At 34.0% G+C, this 19,402-nt stretch overlaps 1 protein-coding gene across 3 annotated transcripts in view; it reads right to left on the bottom strand.

The window, feature by feature from the left end:
• Nucleotides 1-19,402, bottom strand: part of LOC149538960 (chromophore lyase CRL, chloroplastic-like) — a 251,884-nt gene that overhangs the window by 85,945 nt on the left and 146,537 nt on the right. For 2 of the 3 annotated variants that reach the window (XM_089800353.1, XM_089800352.1), the window contains exon 5: nt 16,364-16,414. The exons of the other annotated variant lie outside the window; for it this stretch is intronic. In XM_089800353.1, the coding sequence (XP_089656479.1) occupies nt 16,364-16,414 (51 nt within the window). The remainder of the gene's footprint in view (nt 1-16,363; nt 16,415-19,402) is intronic. 3 annotated transcript variants of the gene reach the window in all.

Raw genomic sequence — 19,402 nt, 5'->3', positions numbered from 1 at the left:
GGAGGACAAGATGAACCCTATCGGTTCCAGGTAGGGAGGGTCTTTCTCATTAGAGATTGTGTGTAGATAAAGCTGTGGTTCGAGGTTGGGTGGTTAAGCCCCTGACAATGTTTCACCTCTCCCCAAGTTGTCGGACGTGCAATCGACAAAGAGAAGCTATGCATTCAATTGTTGTTGGAAACAAGTAGTTTTACTTTTATGAAGTATATGCAAGATGAGGGTAAGATTAATTGAGTTTTATCATCATTACAATTACTTTACACTTAGTTGCGAGAGATAGATTTTATCTGATGGATTGTTATCTCAATGTTTTATTTATATGAATATTGAATATGAGCATATCCTTTAATCTTAAGTATTGCCACAGTTAAGAAATCGGAAGGAAAGGATTGATACAGTGGTATCTGAAGCCCTAGTTGAATCAGTGGTATCTGGAGTGTTAAATGATACAGCGGTATCGATGCCCTCATTGATACAATGGTATCTGATGCCCTAAATGATCCAATGGTAACTAAAGCCCTAAATGGTACAATGGCATTGATGCCCTGATTGACACTGTGGTTTGTGATGCCCTAATTTTATACAGTGGTATTTAATAGTAATCGTCATTTGATTTTAATATAGCAGTATTGAATGGTAGTCGTTATATGATTTTGTTATAGTGGTATTTGTGGACTAATCTGGGTGATTGCAAAAACATTCTTACAATGATTTATTGGTTCAAATTTCATGGTATGTAGATTTTAAAATCTATATTAAATTCCTTCTTGGTATTTTAAGTTCTTAGTTAAGAACGTTTGTTTAACTGATTTTAACCGTCAATCCCTTTCATATGATTGAAACCGATATAATTGTCTTCCTATGAAAATGAAGTATTAACTATATTTCTCAAGTATGTTAGTTGTTAATTAAGACTTAAGAAAACTGGATGTTTCAGGCCAACTATGACAGTTGGAAGGAGAGGATGAAGACTCGTCTGCTATGTATGGGTCCAAGTTACTAGTTGTATAGTGAAAAGCCAATTGTCAAAGAAGGGAAACTTGAAGAATGAAATGAAGCATAGAGAGCTTTGTTCACGTGCAACATGAGAGTTGGAGAGGCTTTACTATTAGCTCTTCAGGACAATGAATATAGTTAGGTAAAATCACTAAAAACATCTCATAAGATTTGGAAAACATTAGAATCTATTTTTGAAAGTGACACACATACGAAAAGATTAAGATTGTAGAATTGGATATGTGCATTTCAAGATGCTAACATGATGGAAGATGAATCTATAAGAAGCTATATTTGCAAAATATCGGAGATTGTTGGAGGAATTAAGTCACATGGTGGAACCAAGGAAGAAGATGAAGTGGTGTGGAAGATTCTAAAGACTTTGACACCACCATTCAGGCAAGTAGCTCAAATTTCAACTACTTATACCAAGGAAACATTACTTGGAAGATTGTAAATAGCAAAAGTAGGTCTGGGACAGTCGGCAGAACTAACAAGAGTGGAGACAGCTTTCAGTGCCTTGAATGTTCAGCTAAATCTATCTAGAAGTGCAAGTACTAATGAAGATTTTGCTAGCAGCAACAAAACCAGATCTAATGAAGATAGGAAGATTGAAGAAAGTATAGCACTTCTTGTGAGAAGAGAAAAATATGGTAAGAATATCTTTAAATGTTGGACATATAATGAGTTTGGTCATTATGCATCTAAATGTCCTAAGAGAGAAAAAGTATAAGGGAAAGTAGAATCCTAGCAGACTTAGGAATTGTTTGTATGCTAATGAAGACGAGGAATCTAATGAAAAAGGTCAAAGTGAAAGTGATGATGAGCTATGATTTGTAGCTATTAAGGAAGATGATCTTGATAGAGAAATTAAAGAAGAAAAGTCTCGAGTGTTCCAAGTTGAAAAGAAATCTGACTAGATAATAGACAGTGGTTGTTCACATCACATGACTAGTCATGAATAGGTTTGTTAAATTCAGAAATTATGGAAGCATTGTTAGAGTTGGTAACAATGTAGCCTGTCATATTACAAGGATTGGATCCATTACTTTAGATGGAAGAACTAACACTGATCATGTTTATTTTGTTGATGGATTAAAACATAATTTGTTGAGTGTTAGACAGTTGGTAGACAAAGGGTATCAATTGCAATTCACAGAAAAGACTTGCACTATCAAGGATAAAAATGGTAAGATGATTGGAATTGGAACTAGGTCAAGAGGTAATGTATTTCAATTGAATCCCACTAAAATAACATGTTTGGTTGCTAAAGTGGATAATAGTCGGTTATGGCATAGGAGATTCTATCATATAAACTTTGATAATATTGTAAAATTTAGTAGCACGTTTACAATCAGAGATTTTCCTCAAATAATAAAGTCTACTAATGTTGTTTGCAAAGAATGTATTTGGGCTAAGCAAAAGAAAGTATCATTTCCCAACAAGAAGTTCACAACCACAAAGAAGCTGAAGATTGTTCACACAGATCTGAGTGGTCCTTCTAGAATAAGAGGATTCTATGGTGAAAGGTATTTCATAATTTTTGTTGATGATATAATATTTGGAGGTAATGATCAAGCAAGTGATAAGTTTCCTGAAGAAATGAAGAATGAATTTGAGATAAGCATGATAGGAGAAATGAAGTTTTTCCTAGGATTGCAAATTGTGCAAACTAGTGATGGTATTTTCATTTCATAAGTTAAGTAACTGAAAGACTTGTTGAAGAGATTTTAATTGGAAAAGTTGTAAGCCTGTTGGTACACCAATGATAACTGGTCATAAGTTATATACCAAGGATGAGACACCTATAGTTGAGCAGAATAAATATAGATCCATTATTGGAGGTTTACAATATTTGACTCACACTAGACCAGATATAACAAATGCAGTCGCGATTGTCGCTAGATTTCAAGCTGATCCTAAATAGTATCATTATGCAGCAACAAAGAGGATACTTAGATATTTGAAAAGAGCATCTAATTATGGTATTTGGTATGATAGGTCGACTGATTTCACTCTATGTGCATATACTGATGTGGATTGGGCAGGCAGTATGGATGACAAAAATAGCTCTAGCGGCCGAGCATTCTTTCTTGGAGGTAGATTGATTTCTTGGCTGAGCAAGAAACAAGATTGTATTTCACAAAGAGCAATGAGGCAATGTATGTTACAGCAACAAACAATTGTAATCAACTTATGTGGATGAAACAAATGCTAAAGTATACTAGGATTGAATTTGCAGAACCTGTTATCATATACTATGAAAACACAAGTACAGTGAGTATGTCTAAGAATCCTCTATTGCATTCTAAAACTAAGTGTATATCTATTAGGTATCATGTCTTGAGAGAGAAGGCAGAAGAAAAAGAGATTAGATTGGAATATGTGAGTACTAAAGATCAGATTACAGATATCTTTCGAAGCCCTTACCTAAAAATACATTTGAGTACTTGAGAGATATGCTTGGGGTTATGCCCCTACCTACTTCTAAGTAGATGATGCAGAGTGTGCATCAGTCCAATGGCATAGAGCACCATTGTTAGATTGAATTGAATGTAGATGCTTCCGTATGGGGGAGTATCTATGATGAGCTGAATCATTAAGGACTCTTGGTATTTGGTCCTGAACACACTCTTTGGACACTTGAGCTGGTTGAAGACTTGGAGCAGTAAATTGACATAATGAGGCCTTTGTCATTGATGTCAATGGGGGAGACTATGCATTAAAAACATCTCCTAAGTATGTATGGGAAGATATGCGGCATGAGGAATTCTGATGTATGGTGAGTTGTTTACTATGAACAACTATTGTCGATCCTAAAGAAGAAGAAGAACAGAACAGTGTTCCAAAGGATTTCAAATTTGATTGATGAAGAGGATTTGAAAAGATGAGAATAGCAACAGAAGCAAAGTACTATTTGGTATTCCTAGAACTTAGATGTTTTTCATCTATACTGCCATCAATGTCAAAGGGGAAGATTGATAGCAGGAATGTTGATGATACTACATTGGGGGAGTATCCTAAGCATCAAAGAGTATTGACATGTTGCATTCATCACTATGTTTGTCATTGATGTCAACATAGCAGTAAGTCTGTAAAGACTGACAGAGTAGTAGACAGAGATCTTAGTTGTGATATGTTATCAGGATTTAACTGTGTGATTTTTGAGATCTTAGTTATACGGACAATGTTTTGATTGTCTGGTACTGCGCATACATGGACATGTTCAATACAGTGCCTTGATGTGAAGGTTCAATGCACAGCACGTAAGTCGAAGATGTACGGAAGTTGTACCTAATTAACAAAGAGCAGTATAGAGATAGAGTTTCTAAAAAATTGTTACTGATGTTTGCATTATATCTGACAGTGATATACTCTGTTGATGCACAGTCATCCAGTGACAGAGGACAATCAGATGCTAGATGTAAACTGTCATGACACCATACTCAAGCCAAATACTGAAATGATATTTGTAATTCAACTTGATAAATATCAACTTATAATTTATTATTCAAACCCCTGGGGTTGCAAACTTACACTCAACAAAGATAATGATGAAAACTATAATTACACTAACCAATAGCAACAATACAATTCTGGCATACACTTATTGGCAAACCATGTACAAGATATAAGAAGAAACTCATTTGATAATGTCAATGATTGGCCATAATATTGGAATCGCAATCCAGATTGAAGTCAGCTTTATCCATCTATCAATTCGCAACCTCTAGATGGAAATGACTTGCAATGTGCATGTAATCATGACCCCGAAAACCTTGTCTACAACCTAAAACCACTAACCACGTTACATCCCAATTTTTGACCTAATTTAAAATATTGCCATCGAGGTTCACATGACGTCAATTGACAGTTAAATTTTTTATAATCCTGCGAAATGGTAAGATAGTCATTATAATTATTTCTCACAAACTCAAGGAATTGAATAGGCGGTTAGCCATTATGATTATTTATGATTAAATAACTTGTTATGGTAATATGATTTAACTGCGGAGAATTTCCTTGTAGGAAGCACGTCGAAGGGGTGGGAGCATTGCTAAAAAAGATTTAGGCAAGAGCCTCACCATCACTGGGCAAATGGGTTGAGGACCTAGTGACTTGAAAATAGGATACATCTATGGGACCCACACGAGCTATTTAAATAAATAATTTGAGAAACATAAAATAATTGAGTTAAAACATAAAAACGTACCTCAAAGGATGTTAAATGATCTCTCATCATATTATTATAATATATATGTATATACGTACATATAGATATAAAAATGAAATGGCACCATTATATTATAATAATATAATAAAATGATATCACCACATTAATATATTTACATGACCATATGTAAATATAAATTATAATAATAAACCAAATTATAATTTTTCCAACTTTATTTTTCTATTTTAATATTCTTTGCTTTTAACTGATTAACACTTGGCATGATAAATCGATAATAATCTTTTATGTTTTGGAAGCCAAGAAGTCATGGCTAGTTCTTTAAGTGGAATCCGTAAGTAGAGTCAGGCATCAAATAACCTGCACACTCGGCTACCTTTCCTTGCTACGTTTCCTTACTCTTTCTGCCACCCTTAGCTCCCAATTTCACATACTTTCTTGAGCCGATATCCTTTTTATTTTCCAGTCTACACTTCCATTTGCAAGTAGCATCTTTACCGTATGTGCTCAGCTGGTTAAGGATTACAATATTATAAACTTTGGATTCATTTGCTACATCTGAAGAAGGTCAAATATCCAATCGATTCAGCTTCAGACCTATTACAAATCTACATCAGGTCATGTGATGTTATCTCAATATCATTTCATTTCTTTTCCATAATAGCCAGTTAGGCGCATAAAACTCTTTTTGCTCCCAGATCTATTTCAAGTTTCGATATGAGTTTTGCTGCATACTCCATATCCTTTGTTATCATTCCTCTTCTTTAAACTTTCATAATAAATTAGATACAATCTTTATGGAAGCATTTTTCCAAATGCAATAAAGGTCTGGAATGAAATATACTATCCAATGATAACTTCCAAATAGTCTCAAGAACATAATCTTTCCGGTCACAGTTGTGATAAGCATACTAAGCAGCGAATCTATGCATAGAGCAGATTGTAGCAAGTTTCAGTATTTATCATGATGATATTATGTTGATATCTTCTTTGAATTTACAGACTGAACTTCTTTAATTTGGCCTTGTTCATGGCAAGCGATTACCAAGTAACCAAAGTATAGATCCATTAATCATTAGGACACTAGATATTAGAATTGAACAATCACTTCTGAAATCTTTAAACAACATAATCATGTAATCACAAATTGTGAAATGCTAGATGTATGTAATCATCCTGAATAAATTGACAGAGCCATTTGCTCTAAGATTCCAATGCCTAGGACTCACCCGGCTGTATAGACAACGAAAAGGCTAAAGAGGTGAGAGAAAGGAATCTGCAATAACATGAAACAGTATCAATTATGACATAACAATGTTTATCATTTTTAAAAGGAAACATTTAATAGCTCATGCATGATCCTATTTATTGCATTCTCCTATTTTCAAATCGAGTGGTGTGTTTAGATACCTGGATGCTCAGTGGATGACAAGATGTTCAATGTTTATTCCGAGTAGGGAGAGTCTTTCTCGTTAGAGATTGTGTGGGAATAAGTTTTGGTCCGAGTTTGGGTGGTTAAACCATTGACAATGTTTCCCCTCTCCACAAGATGTCAGACGTGCATCAGACAAAGATAAGCTATGCATTCAATTGTTTGTCGGAAATAGTTAAGAAATTAGAAGGAAAGGAATGATATAGTGGTATCTGAAGCCCTAATTGACTCAATGCTATCTGGAGCCCTAAATGATATGGTGGTATCTAAAGCCCTAATTGATTCAGTGGTATCCAGAGCCCTAAATGATAAAGGGGTATCTAAAGCCCTAATTGATTCAGTGATATCTAAAGCCCTGATTGATACAGTGGTATATGATGCCCTAAATGATCCAATGGTAATCGATGCCCTAATTGATACAGTGATATGTGATGCCCTAACTGACATAATGGTGTTTACTAGTAATCGTCATTTGATTCTGATATAGCGGTATTGGATGTAGTTGTTATTTGATATTGTTATAGTGGTATTTGTGAACTAACCTAGGTTGTTGCAAAAGAATCCCTACAATGATTTCTTGGTTCAAATTCCATGGTATGTGGATTTTAATTTCTATAGTAAATTCATTGGTGGTGTTTTAAGTTCTTAGTTAAGAAATTTTGTTTAACTGATTTTAACCATCAATCTCTTTCATATGAACGAAACTGATTTAACTGTCTTCTTATGAAAATGAAGTAATAACTATATTTCTTTGAGTATGTTAGTTATTAATTAAGACCCGAAAAAACAGGTTGTTACATATGGTATCAGAGCATTGGGTTCAACGCTGAAACCTTGGGCCCAACACTATTTTTGAGAAACTAAAAATGTAAATGTTTGAAAAGATTTATATTACATAACTGGATATTACAATCAAAACTGGAAAAATCACACCAGGAAATCATCCAGAATAGCCGGGGAAGGGCTAAGATGAAATGGACAAATGGATAAATTGCAATATCATTAAGATGGAACAGAACTAAGAAAATGATATGATTGGCAAGTCGAGCGGTAGTGATCGGGCCATTTATCTGCCCATTTAAATCCTAGGCCAAGGTAGATTAAAAGGCATGCTTGCCTAAAATGGATCACTAAGAGGTAGGTAGTGCTAGCTGACAAAGATAAGGGTCTGTGGAGGTGTATCCTCAACCTTGTTTGTTGTTGAGAAAACACTCTTAACACCAAGATGCTCAGGTGGCAAGACCAAAATGGTGCATGTGCCTTATCCCAGGAGGGAGGGCCATTCACAGTAGAGAATGAAAAGATTATACTAGGTCGAGATGCCAAGGCTTGTGCAATCCAAACCAGCTCTTATAATCATGATGAGATGTTATCTAAAACCCTGATGATGGCTAAATATTTCTTTTCAATTGAATGTTCCCAGCATTTACTTTATGCAATTATGATCTTATTTATATGAAATTGTACTAATATATTGTTATCTAATTTTGAACTTGAACTGAAGGAAAACAAAATCGTGAACCATGATCCTTTCTGATGTTGATTAGACGACGAGATCATTTTGTCTTCTAATATGGAGTAAACACACTTGCATAATTGAAACTATCAATGCTTGTTTACAGATGGAAACTTTTGTTTGACTTGAGTTTTTCCTTGAAACATTACATTGACGAGATGGGCATGAAAGCCTAGGTCACGCAAATGAAAAAGATAAACTTCCAGATATTTACAAAGGAATGATGAGCTACTCAATAAGAATCTTATGAATTGTTTCAGATGCTTATGATATTGATTAGATGTATGATGATCTTGAATAGAATATCATGTTTTTACCCTTTGACACACTACTATACATGTATAATACACATGCGATATTGACTTTACATACTGAGTTGTATATTGTTTTAGAGATGAAGTGTATATTCTATCATAAGATGATTATTCTAATGAAATGTTATTGTGATAAGATGGGCAAAAAGGCTAAGGTTACATATATGGAAAAACATGGATTGACTAACCTTTTCTGGTGATCTGTAAGTTTGCAAGGATGATCTACCCATTAATAAGTGTCATATGCCAAATGGTATGTATAAGTGATCTAAATTATGATCAAGTTATGATCAAGAACTTGCTAGTTGAAGAATTCTAATTTTGAATACTTATCTTACTCTCAGTTATTGAACCTTGAAAATTCTCTTAAATGAAGATATCAATATGGAATCGAACTAATGATATGGTGAGTGTCTACATGAGTATAAAAGGAATATGAAATAGAATCAACTCAATTGATGCTAAGATGACCACAAGTACGGTAAAGTGAACTCAGCTGAGTATGTGTTTAATTTTATGATCTCATGCAAGTATCTTTTTGGAGACATTGAAGTAAAAATGGACCTTGAGTTTTGATTATGATTTTGATTTTGATCCACTTTTGAAAGCAAATGATATCACGATGCTATAATATACATCTTGTATTTGGAATATTCTTTAAGTGTCTAATTTGCAGATCATCGAGGACGATGAAACACAAAGGGAATGCTACATTACATTCCAATTTTAAATACTCCTTTATAATGTTCGTTACAATTTCAAGCTCATCGAGGATGATGAAACACAAGGGGAATGGTATGTTACATCCCAATTTTTGACCTAATTTAAAATATAGCCATTGAGGTTCACATGAAGTCAGTTGATCATTAAAATTGTTATAATCATGCGAAATGGTAAGATAGTTAGTTGCTATAATTATTTATCACGAATTCATCAAATTGAATAGGTGGTTAGCCATTATGATTATTTATGATTAAATAACTTGTTATGGTAATATGATTTAAATGCAGAGAATTTCCTTGTAGGAAGCAGGTCGAAGAGGTAGAAGCATTGTCAGAAAAGATTTAGGCAAGAGCATCACCATCACTAAGCAAATGGGTTGAGGACCTAGCGAGTTGAAAACAGCATACATCTGTGGGACTCGCATGAGCTATTTAAATAAATAATTTGAGAAACATAAAATAACTGAGTTAAAACATAAAAACGTACCTCAAAGGAAAAGGCTAACGAGGTGAGAGAAAGGAATCTGCAATAACATGAAATAGTATCAGTTATGACATAACAATGTTTATCATTTTTAAAAGGAAACATTTAATAGCTCATGCAAGATCCTTTTTATTGTATTCTCCTGCTGTCAAGTCAAGTGGTGTGTTTAGATACCAGGATGCTCGGTGGATGACAAGATGTTTCATGTTTATTCCAAGTAGGGAGGGCCTTTCTCGTTAATGATTGTGTGAGGATAAGTTTTGGTCTGAGGTTGAGTGGTTAATCCTCTGACAATGTTTCCCCTCTGCATAAGATGTCGGACATGCATCAGACAAAGATAAGCTATGCATTCAACTATTTGTTGAAAACAATTAAGAAATCGAAAGGAGAGGAATGATACAGTGGTATCTGAAGCTCTAACTGACTAAGTGGTATCTAGAGCCCTAAATGATACAATGGTATCTGAAGCTCTAATTGACTAAGTGGTATCTAGAGCCCTAAATGATACAGTGGTATCTAAAGCTGTAATTGATTCAGTAGTATCTGGAACCCTAAATGATACAGTGGTATCTGACGCCCTAATTGATTTAGTGATATCTGAAGCCCTAATTGATACAGCGATATCTAATGCCCTAAATGATCCAATGGTAATCAATGCCCTAATTGATACAATGATTAGTGGTGTTTAATGGTAATCATCATTTGATTATGATATAGTGGTATTGGATGGTAGTTGTTATTTGATATTGTTATAGTGGTATTTTTGGACTAACCTAGGTGGTTGCAGAAGCATCCCTACAATGATTTCTTGGTTCAAATTCCATGGTATGTGGATTTTAATTTCTATAATAAATTCATTGATGGTGTTTTAAGTTCTTCATCAAGAAATTTTGTTTAACTGATTTTAACCATCAATTTCTTTCATATGAACGAAATTGATTTAACTATTTTCCTATGAAAATGAAGTAATAACTGTATTTCTTTGAGTATTTTAGTTGCTAATTAAGACCCAAGAAAATAGGGTGTTACAAACCGCAGGGCTAAATAACTGATTGACTGCTCAATTATTGAACGTTGGGTGGAGTCGGGCAGTAATAATCCCACAAAGTGCAGCGCTAAACCGAAATTCAGCTCCCAAGTCCTCAAGTCAATGCCAGAAACAAATCACAGGTGGTTAAGCATGAACGCAATGCCTCTTGGTTACCATGTGGAGCTTAGAAATTGCTATGTCAATTCTAGAAAATGCCAAACGCTGCACACATGATGAATGATTGCTTGCAAGAAACCCACATGAGCCTCATATGCATCGCAGTGATGCTGGAAATTCACAAATTCCTTAACAAATCAGTCACATCTCACAAAAGCCAATCTCCAAAGATAAAGGATGGATAATATGAGATATGCAATGCTATATAAGAACACAATTTACTAATGCAATTCTCAAAAACTTCTTAAAACCCTTAGCCATATGCACAATAATTTTAGTATAATCACCAAGATTATTCTTGTCCCTACATACAGAAGATACCATAGGAGAGAGTTGGCCAATTGTATACTTCAGCACAATTGCCAAAATCTTCTAAAACGAGACCCTTATACTTCAAGAAGGGTTCACAGGTCAAAAATCAGGAAAGCTACAAAGGTACAAAAAACAAATATATTTTTCAAGCATGCCTTTCCCAATGAAATGAGCTCTCATTTATAAGCTTTTGTTGGCAAAAGTTTCCATAAAACTCCACTTCAAAAAATGAGGAAGTTTCCCAAAAGAACTCAACACTAGAAACTTTCCAACTTGTTTTTTTAGAAATATCTCTAAAAGTCATTATTATAATAATATAAACATTATTATAATAATGCAACTCAATGAATAATAAATAAATAAGAGCTCATGCAATTATTAGCCCGATCAACCGCAAGTGACGACCAACTACCAAGCCACCACTGCACTGCCAAGAATAACAACTATTATAAATAGTAAATCTATAAATAAAAATAGCAAATCCATAACTGAGACCCCCAAAATGCCATGTCAGCTCACGAGGGCCGCTATGATGAGCTAACTCTATCAACCACACAAACCCGCCAAAAATGGGGACATTATAAAATCACCAAAAGCTGAAAAAACCTTCAATTTTATTCAAAGATTTGAGCAAAAAATCTTCCAAAAAATCCATCACAAAATGTTGAAGAAAAACCACGAATTTTATTTTGTAATAAAATGCACCAAAAAAATTCATGATTTTTAATTTAAGGAAATTAAACTAGGAATTTTTTTAGAAACATTCACCAAATACCAACTTTCCCTCTAGTACCATGAAATGATAATTGATCGAAATATTCATTATCAAACAAAGGAGAGGGATACTCCTTAGAGAAGCAATTACAAGAAAATCCTTCCATAACAAAAACGATCTAGAACTAAAGATAGAATAGAAAGTTAACTAACTAAATAAACAACTTAAATTACAAACTCCTCTCCTTAAAGAAGCAATTACAAGAAAATCTTTCCACAAAAAAAATGATCTAGAACTCAAGATGGAATAGAAAGTTAACCAACTAACTAAACAACTTAAAGAACGAAATGTTACTATAACTAACTAATTTACTTAAAAGAAAGTTACTTTCATGGCCATTATACTAAATATTAAAATTACTACTTTAATAGAGGGGTGTGTGAGTGAATATAGATTTATCCTATTTACCATGCTTAAGTTTACTTGGGCGTTATTTGATATTAGTTTATTAGGGCATTTAATGTTGGCACTTGGTTTTTCTATCCTTGCCTTCATAAGCGAGGATCTGTATATTATTTTTGTTTTAAAGCAAGTCATCTTATTGGTGAAATATATTTCCCTTTTTCTCTTTATGTGGACTTATATTGCAGGTTGTTGATCCTTCTTTTGAGGCCTACTCCAATTCACTTGTATTCCCTACACTGACCTTACACTCCAAGGTATCCATGACTCCAACAATTTGCATTCTCAAACCATTAGTTGGGCCTCACTGTTTTTCCTAACTACTGGATACACAACAAATTAAAATGGTTTTTGAAGCCTATACTCTCAAATTGATCTTTAGTGACCCTCTTACAATATAAGTCAATGATCTCAAGGCATTGAGTTAAGGAATGATGTCAACTTCATCAAATTTTGGTCAGCTCTTATTCTCTCTCTCGTGACATATTTAGTTTCCTTTTAAATTCCAAAGATTTCCTCATTCTTAGAGCTTGCGGCATATATATTGTCGAGGAAATATAATATAATGCACTCACAAACTCCACATGAAAGCTCTTATGTGAATTCTGTACAAATCCACCTTTGCAATTAGCAAGGGCAAACTTACATTTTGATATTAATCTTTGCCCGAGGGTTTTCGTCTTTTGGTAGTAAACAATCCTCTCAACACCACAATCGGGTTTTCAACCAAAAGTGTTAAATGCTCAAACTGCCCAATGAATCACTTAGAACACTTGTTATAATTCTGAGTGAAACATTTTGGAAATGTATATTTAAATATCACTTAATTATAATTCATCTTTTCCTCCACAAAGTGACTCCATATTATTTTGTTCTATTTTTGGCTAGGTAGAGTCACTTTATTAAATAAAACATGCAACTTATAAATATAGTTAATCAGACATAGCTTGCCAAAATATATTAAATTTAGGTAATTTAATTTAATTAATTAAATTATATATTTTAGTCAAACCTGCACTTGGTGTGAAAAATGGTCTTCATGAAAAGTTTCAACCATTACTGCACTTTAGACAAGGATGCCCAATTGCCCAATTTGCAGACAATACAACCTTGTTTCTTGAACTTGATAAATTTAATTTTGATAATGTTATCCAAAGGCTACAGTTGTTATAATCTGCCACTGGTTCCAATATTGCCTCCCATAAATCCACAGTGATTGGTTTTTAACTGGAAATGATGGCACTGAAGTCATAATTTAAAAGATAGTGACTTGGCATAGAACGTTGGTAAGGCTTTCAGAGGTTTTGCAGCTGTCTGGAGATGTGGCATGATTTGTTTTCAGTTCAATATCGTATAGAGAGAAAAAATTAGAATCAAAAAGGAGTGTGGAAAAGGTGCGCATTTTTTGGGCAGCTGTGAAAAAAGTGTGGTGTGAGAGCTGTTTGATACTCAACACAGAGGTCTTAGGGGTGAATAATTTTAAGCATGTCAAGTGCCTGTGTGACTGGTGTGAGAGCATTGGAATAGGGGAGAACGATTCTAAGAAGCTCAGAAGACTTTCATAGAGTTGGTTCATAAGTAAAGACAGATATATATTGATGATGCAAGAAGGTTGCATATGCATGGGTGTGTTTTGCGTTCCAGCTTTTGAAGAATCTACAGAACTGTTCATTGTGTGTTTTACTGATTCAGGGTAAAACAGAAATTTGAACTTATTGTAATCTTGTTGCTTTTTACTGATTGTTGTGGGTAGGAGCCCTCTGAAGGTCGATGCCTATGTTCATTAAGGTTGGAGTCTTAATTGTTTTTGGGTGAGTCAAAAAGAAAAGAGTTGTAGCTCTTTATTGTACTGGATAGCAGCCCATTTTGTTGGAGATTAGTCATACTGTGGTTTTTACCCAAAAGGGTTTCTATGAGATAAATTTGTGTGTTCGTCTTCCTTGCTTAGCTTTAAGTTGTTTACTGTTTTAAAGTTTTAAAATACTGATTCACCCCCTATCCCTCTCAGTATTTTTGTGGTTTTCATATATAACTACTCTATTTACTCTATGCAAAGACATCTACTTTTGGCTCAAATTTTGGAGCTTCTTGGAGAGAATAATTTTGTAGATTTATAACATTACTTCCCATTTAACAAAGTGACCATTCAATCCCAATTAAAAATATTTCTATCATCTCTCTCAATTCATTCACTTCGCACAAATTTCACCCACAATGAGACATATTCCTTCAGCTACGTGCACACAAACTTGACTCTTTTGGTTTCCTCAATTGTTCATATTAAAAAATATTTGTCCAACTTTATTAACTATTCTATTAATTCTTTTGGATTTAAGCTACCTAAATAAGGAAGGAGATCAAACCTCAATTTGCTTTTGGCCTTTATGATGACTCTAGCAATCAAATCTTCTTTCATGGCTACCCCTTCCCAGTCACAATCTATCTGTCCAATGCCAATAGTACTCCTCTCATCCTTGCTAACATTCTCAAATCACTATTTCTCCTCTTTTATGTGCAACCACCAGGACAACACCTCTCTTAAATGGCTCTCATCATATCAAGGTCTACTACATGTGATAATTTACCTGTTGTATTCTTTCCTACTCCTCTCCTCCCTTTGTAAGTTACCAAGATAGCATAGCTCTTACTCAACTCCAACAATACTACTTGATGCAGCCCATAAATGTCTGAAATGAATAACTGACTAACTATTACCTAAAGTTACATAATGAAAGTAAAAGAAAAAGAAAGATCAATGAACAAAAAAATCACAATATTATATTGATTGTATAGAGCATTGAAAGCACAAAAATAATGAAGAAAAATAAAGTACATCCTATAGGCCACTCCATAATTGACTAGCTTATGCTACCTCGCCCAATGAATATCCAACATACTTGTAATACAATCTAACCCCTTTTATAAGCTCCGCTATGCCTCTAAAAAACACTTTGCTCTCATTTTCAACACCAAATCTCCCTTTCACACTCTCCCTCTCTTCACCGAATACTAAAACTAATCATCCATGGCTCTCAATACTCCAACCATGTACAAATAAGGAAAAGAGTAAAGATTTCCTGCTATAACCAAATTATAGCCAAAAGTTCAAGAAATCTAACATTTCCACTTCTAGTTGAATGTACTCTTTTTCCACAAGCATTGTCTTTATAAAAGCTCAAGAAAGCATCTACTTCAACATATATGCCTATATGTGGTACCAATGTCACAACCAATGGACTTTAAAATTATTTTGTAGATCATATAAAACTCCCATGCACACAATAGAGTTCAAAATAAATATGATAAACCCAACATAGCAGTTAGTCCACCTTGTAGACTAATCAAAATAAAGAAAAATGAATGAAAACTCCTTTAGGGTGATAAAATATTGCTTGAACCCTAGTTTGCAGCACAAGCCATTTCCATTGATGAAGAGACCAAGTTCATCATGAATCACAAAATCATTTTAGATAGGGGCTACAAGCATGCCCACATATCACAAAAAGCACAACAAAGGTTTATCAAGAAACTACCCAGTCAATTAACTTCTTTGTAAATGGCTTTCAATAATGAAGAATTAGTCTTTCACTCCTCACTCGAATTATGTCTCCTAAGAAGCACTTAAGGAGATGACACATTTGCTTTTGCTAAAAGTGTATATCAAAATTAAAATAAAGAGAAAGAATTGGCAGTTTAAGAATTGATTTTTCACTTATCACTCATTCGTTGTCCCCTAAGAAGTGCTGAAGGAGTTGACACTTTTACTTTTGCTAGAACTATATATCGAGATTAAAACAAAGAAAAAAAGAGGCTTGCCTTTAACGTTACAATGTGTAACACCCTATTGTATAGAACTTCTTAAGTGATATGATATCCCTTTCAAATATTCTAAGTGAGTTAACTATCTAGATGTTATAGGAACAACAAACAACATTGTTCATACTTCTTTCCATTTATGCTAGCTTCTATTAATTGTTCTCCATACATAAATACAAAAAAACAACTACTCACCTCAACATCACACTTCATGTCTTTTGGACAAGGCTTGACAACATAAAACCTCTGTAGAATAAAGATAAAAAACACTTATTCAATAATTTATCATCATGTTATTAAAATAGTTTAAAATAATTGAAGCCACTCTCAAATAAGTCCAAGCAAGTAAACCAAGAACTAGCATCTTATACGAGATATGCTCACAGCTCAATTACAAGATCCATTGCCCTAATAAATATAGAACCTTGCTTTAAAACGACTTTCCCAAAAGTAATTGGATGGGGTAGTACACTAGCACACACATGAATGAATTTCCTCGATATCCTTGATTTAAGAGCCATCCAGAATTAGTGTCATTAACCCAATATCATGATTTCATATATTTTCCAAAATTGAGATAACATGTATAACCCTTGAGTGTATGTCCCTTACCAGACCCATTTTTCATATGTAATGGCCCATTATGGTATTTTTTATTAGAAAAAGCTTACAAGAATGTAATCAAATATATACAACAAACAAATCTGATGCTTCGATGTCACAAATTAGAAGTTCATCTAGAAATGCTAGTGTAGACACTTGCTAAGATAGTAGTTGAATATTGACTATGCCTAAACTTTTTGACTGTAATCAATTTTATTGGGTTGAAACAAAACTTAGCTAGTGTTCTTGGAAGCCTGAATGTATTTTATGTTCTTTATAATCAAATCAAAGTTGTTGATCATAACATCAGTTGTAAGTTAGAAAAGGGAAAAGCTGATTATTGTGTGACAAATTTCATATCAATTGCATATGTGTACTAGCATAAACTTAGAAATTTCCATAAATAGACACATTTGTTGCCAATATAAATAAAGTAATTAAGACTAAAGGTATCAAACCAATGCACTACCTAGTCTTACTTAGGGTGAGGGGTCATGCAAACCAACTGCATGTTTGGCATACATATAACATGTCTCAATAAGGTTATGAATACAAGATGTAATATAATGTACAACTTGGTAATTGTATATATTCTCTATTTCTCAAAAATATAAGCCAAATATTATATTTTGTTCTTCCATGTATTATTTATGTTATTTTTCTGTTAGAGTATCAAAGCAAAGCACCTTTATTAGATCCCAGTATTAATGAAATTCTTGGGAAGTCCAAAGAGAAATGTCAATACCACAAAGGTTTTCTTAAGAGTACAATGAGCATGAAAATGAATTATAGAATCAAAAAACACTTTCTAAAGGAGTGTGATGAGATTATTAGGGTGGTCATTGCTGATATAAATCCAATAAGTCAATTCTTGTATTGAACATGCTCTTGATAGCTTTTGCAAAATAAAGATCTTTAGACATAGTGTAACTTTTTCTTGCATGTAGCTTCAAATCGTTTTATTAACATATTATTTCATTAAGACTACTTAGCACATTAACCTCATGTATTTGGTATTTAAGTGGAGACCCTAAGTACTTGTTAAGGAATGTGTTTTACGTCATTGCAAATGCAATTATTTCCTTCAGCCTAAATGTTGTTTATACTTTCTTGACTTCATACTTTCTATAAATATAACCCATTCAGTCCTCTAGATGAAACTAATCCCAGATAAAACTGAAATACACCTAAGCAAATTTCATGAATTTGCAAAGAGCGCTCACAAGAATTTGAACAAGATTGTTTGCTTATTACTGAAGATTAATGCAATTTGTATCTTCAATTAAAGTGAAAATCAGATGTAGCATGGACATAATGCAACACTAAAATAAGCAAAGCCAAATTTATTGATCATAATAGTAATATTATTGTTGGCATATGTTTGTAGTCCAGCAAGAAGTGGGGAAGGTTAAGTAATGATAAACATGTATCCACATTGGAAGTCCCAGATATCAGTGATAGAATGCGATTATGTTGTATTTGGATGGAAGGGATATCCCTGATTTATTGTGCCCATCCCTTGGTTAGTGACATTCCCGATGATCTTTCCTAACCTAAAATCTGAGTCTTGACTCCTGCAACATTATTCAATGATACAAATCACAACTAATGTTAATGTGACTGCTGCTCATGAAAAATTCTTAAAACTCTAGCTGTCAAACTTGTCATGATAAATATTATGGTTGAATTAGCAATGCATAGAAACTATATTGCCATGTAGTGATTTCTTCTAGATTTTAAAATGGCTTGTCTGCAGAGAGGTTGGGTTTAGGCTACAAACCAAATTCTTTGATAAATGTGGTCACTCCAACGATTGCTTGGGACTGCAATACTTATGTTGTTTGCATCGACCAAGCTCATGTGTTCATGCTAATATCATTGTTGAACTCTACCAAGCTCATGTGTTTATGCTAATATCATTCTTCTTTGGACAAATGTAGGTTTGTCAATGTTTTATTCTATCACAGTTCACCCTCCCTAAGCATCATCATTTTGTTGGGTCTGAAATTCGATAGATCTCCATGTGATAGGATAGAGTACACCACCTGATGGATTTTTGCCACCCCTACAATGGTGGATCATTTATGTGCAATGCAGTCTTGGTTTGTGTATTTTGTTCCTTTGTCACTGGCAAATGTCCAAAAGTGAAGTAGCTTCATATCCATATAGTTCCCTGAAAAGTGACATCCCAATGGACATATGATAGGTGCTATTATAGAAACGCTCACTAATGTTTCCATCTAATCCATGACTCATACTAACAAGCCACATACTTTTGCATATAACCCTCCACCCACTTATACACCATCTCTATCTACCTGTCAATCTCAGTATAGTAAATGCTACTCAGGTTCAACTTGGTGCTACCAACTTTCATAGCTCACCCTAAAAAGCATAGAGGGACATGTTATCTCTATCATTGACAACATTCTTCAGTACCCCATGCTGCTTGAAAACCTCTTGAAAGAACAACCCTGGAATCTCCATTGCCTTGTACTCAACTCAGATGGCGAAAAAGTGTGCACACTTGGTCAATTGGTCAACCACATAAAGATGCATTCCTTTCCCTAAACCTTACAAAGTCCTGTGATACAATCCGTCAACATACTCTCCCACCTCTTTTCAGGAAGG

This window comes from Cupressus sempervirens, chromosome 9 (genome assembly GCF_028749045.1).
Source record: "Cupressus sempervirens isolate cs-2001-9-10 chromosome 9, ASM2874904v1, whole genome shotgun sequence".
NCBI lineage: Eukaryota > Viridiplantae > Streptophyta > Pinopsida > Cupressales > Cupressaceae > Cupressus > Cupressus sempervirens.
The sequence above is the reverse complement of the archived record's forward strand: the minus strand, read 5'-3'. Positions and strand labels throughout refer to the sequence as shown.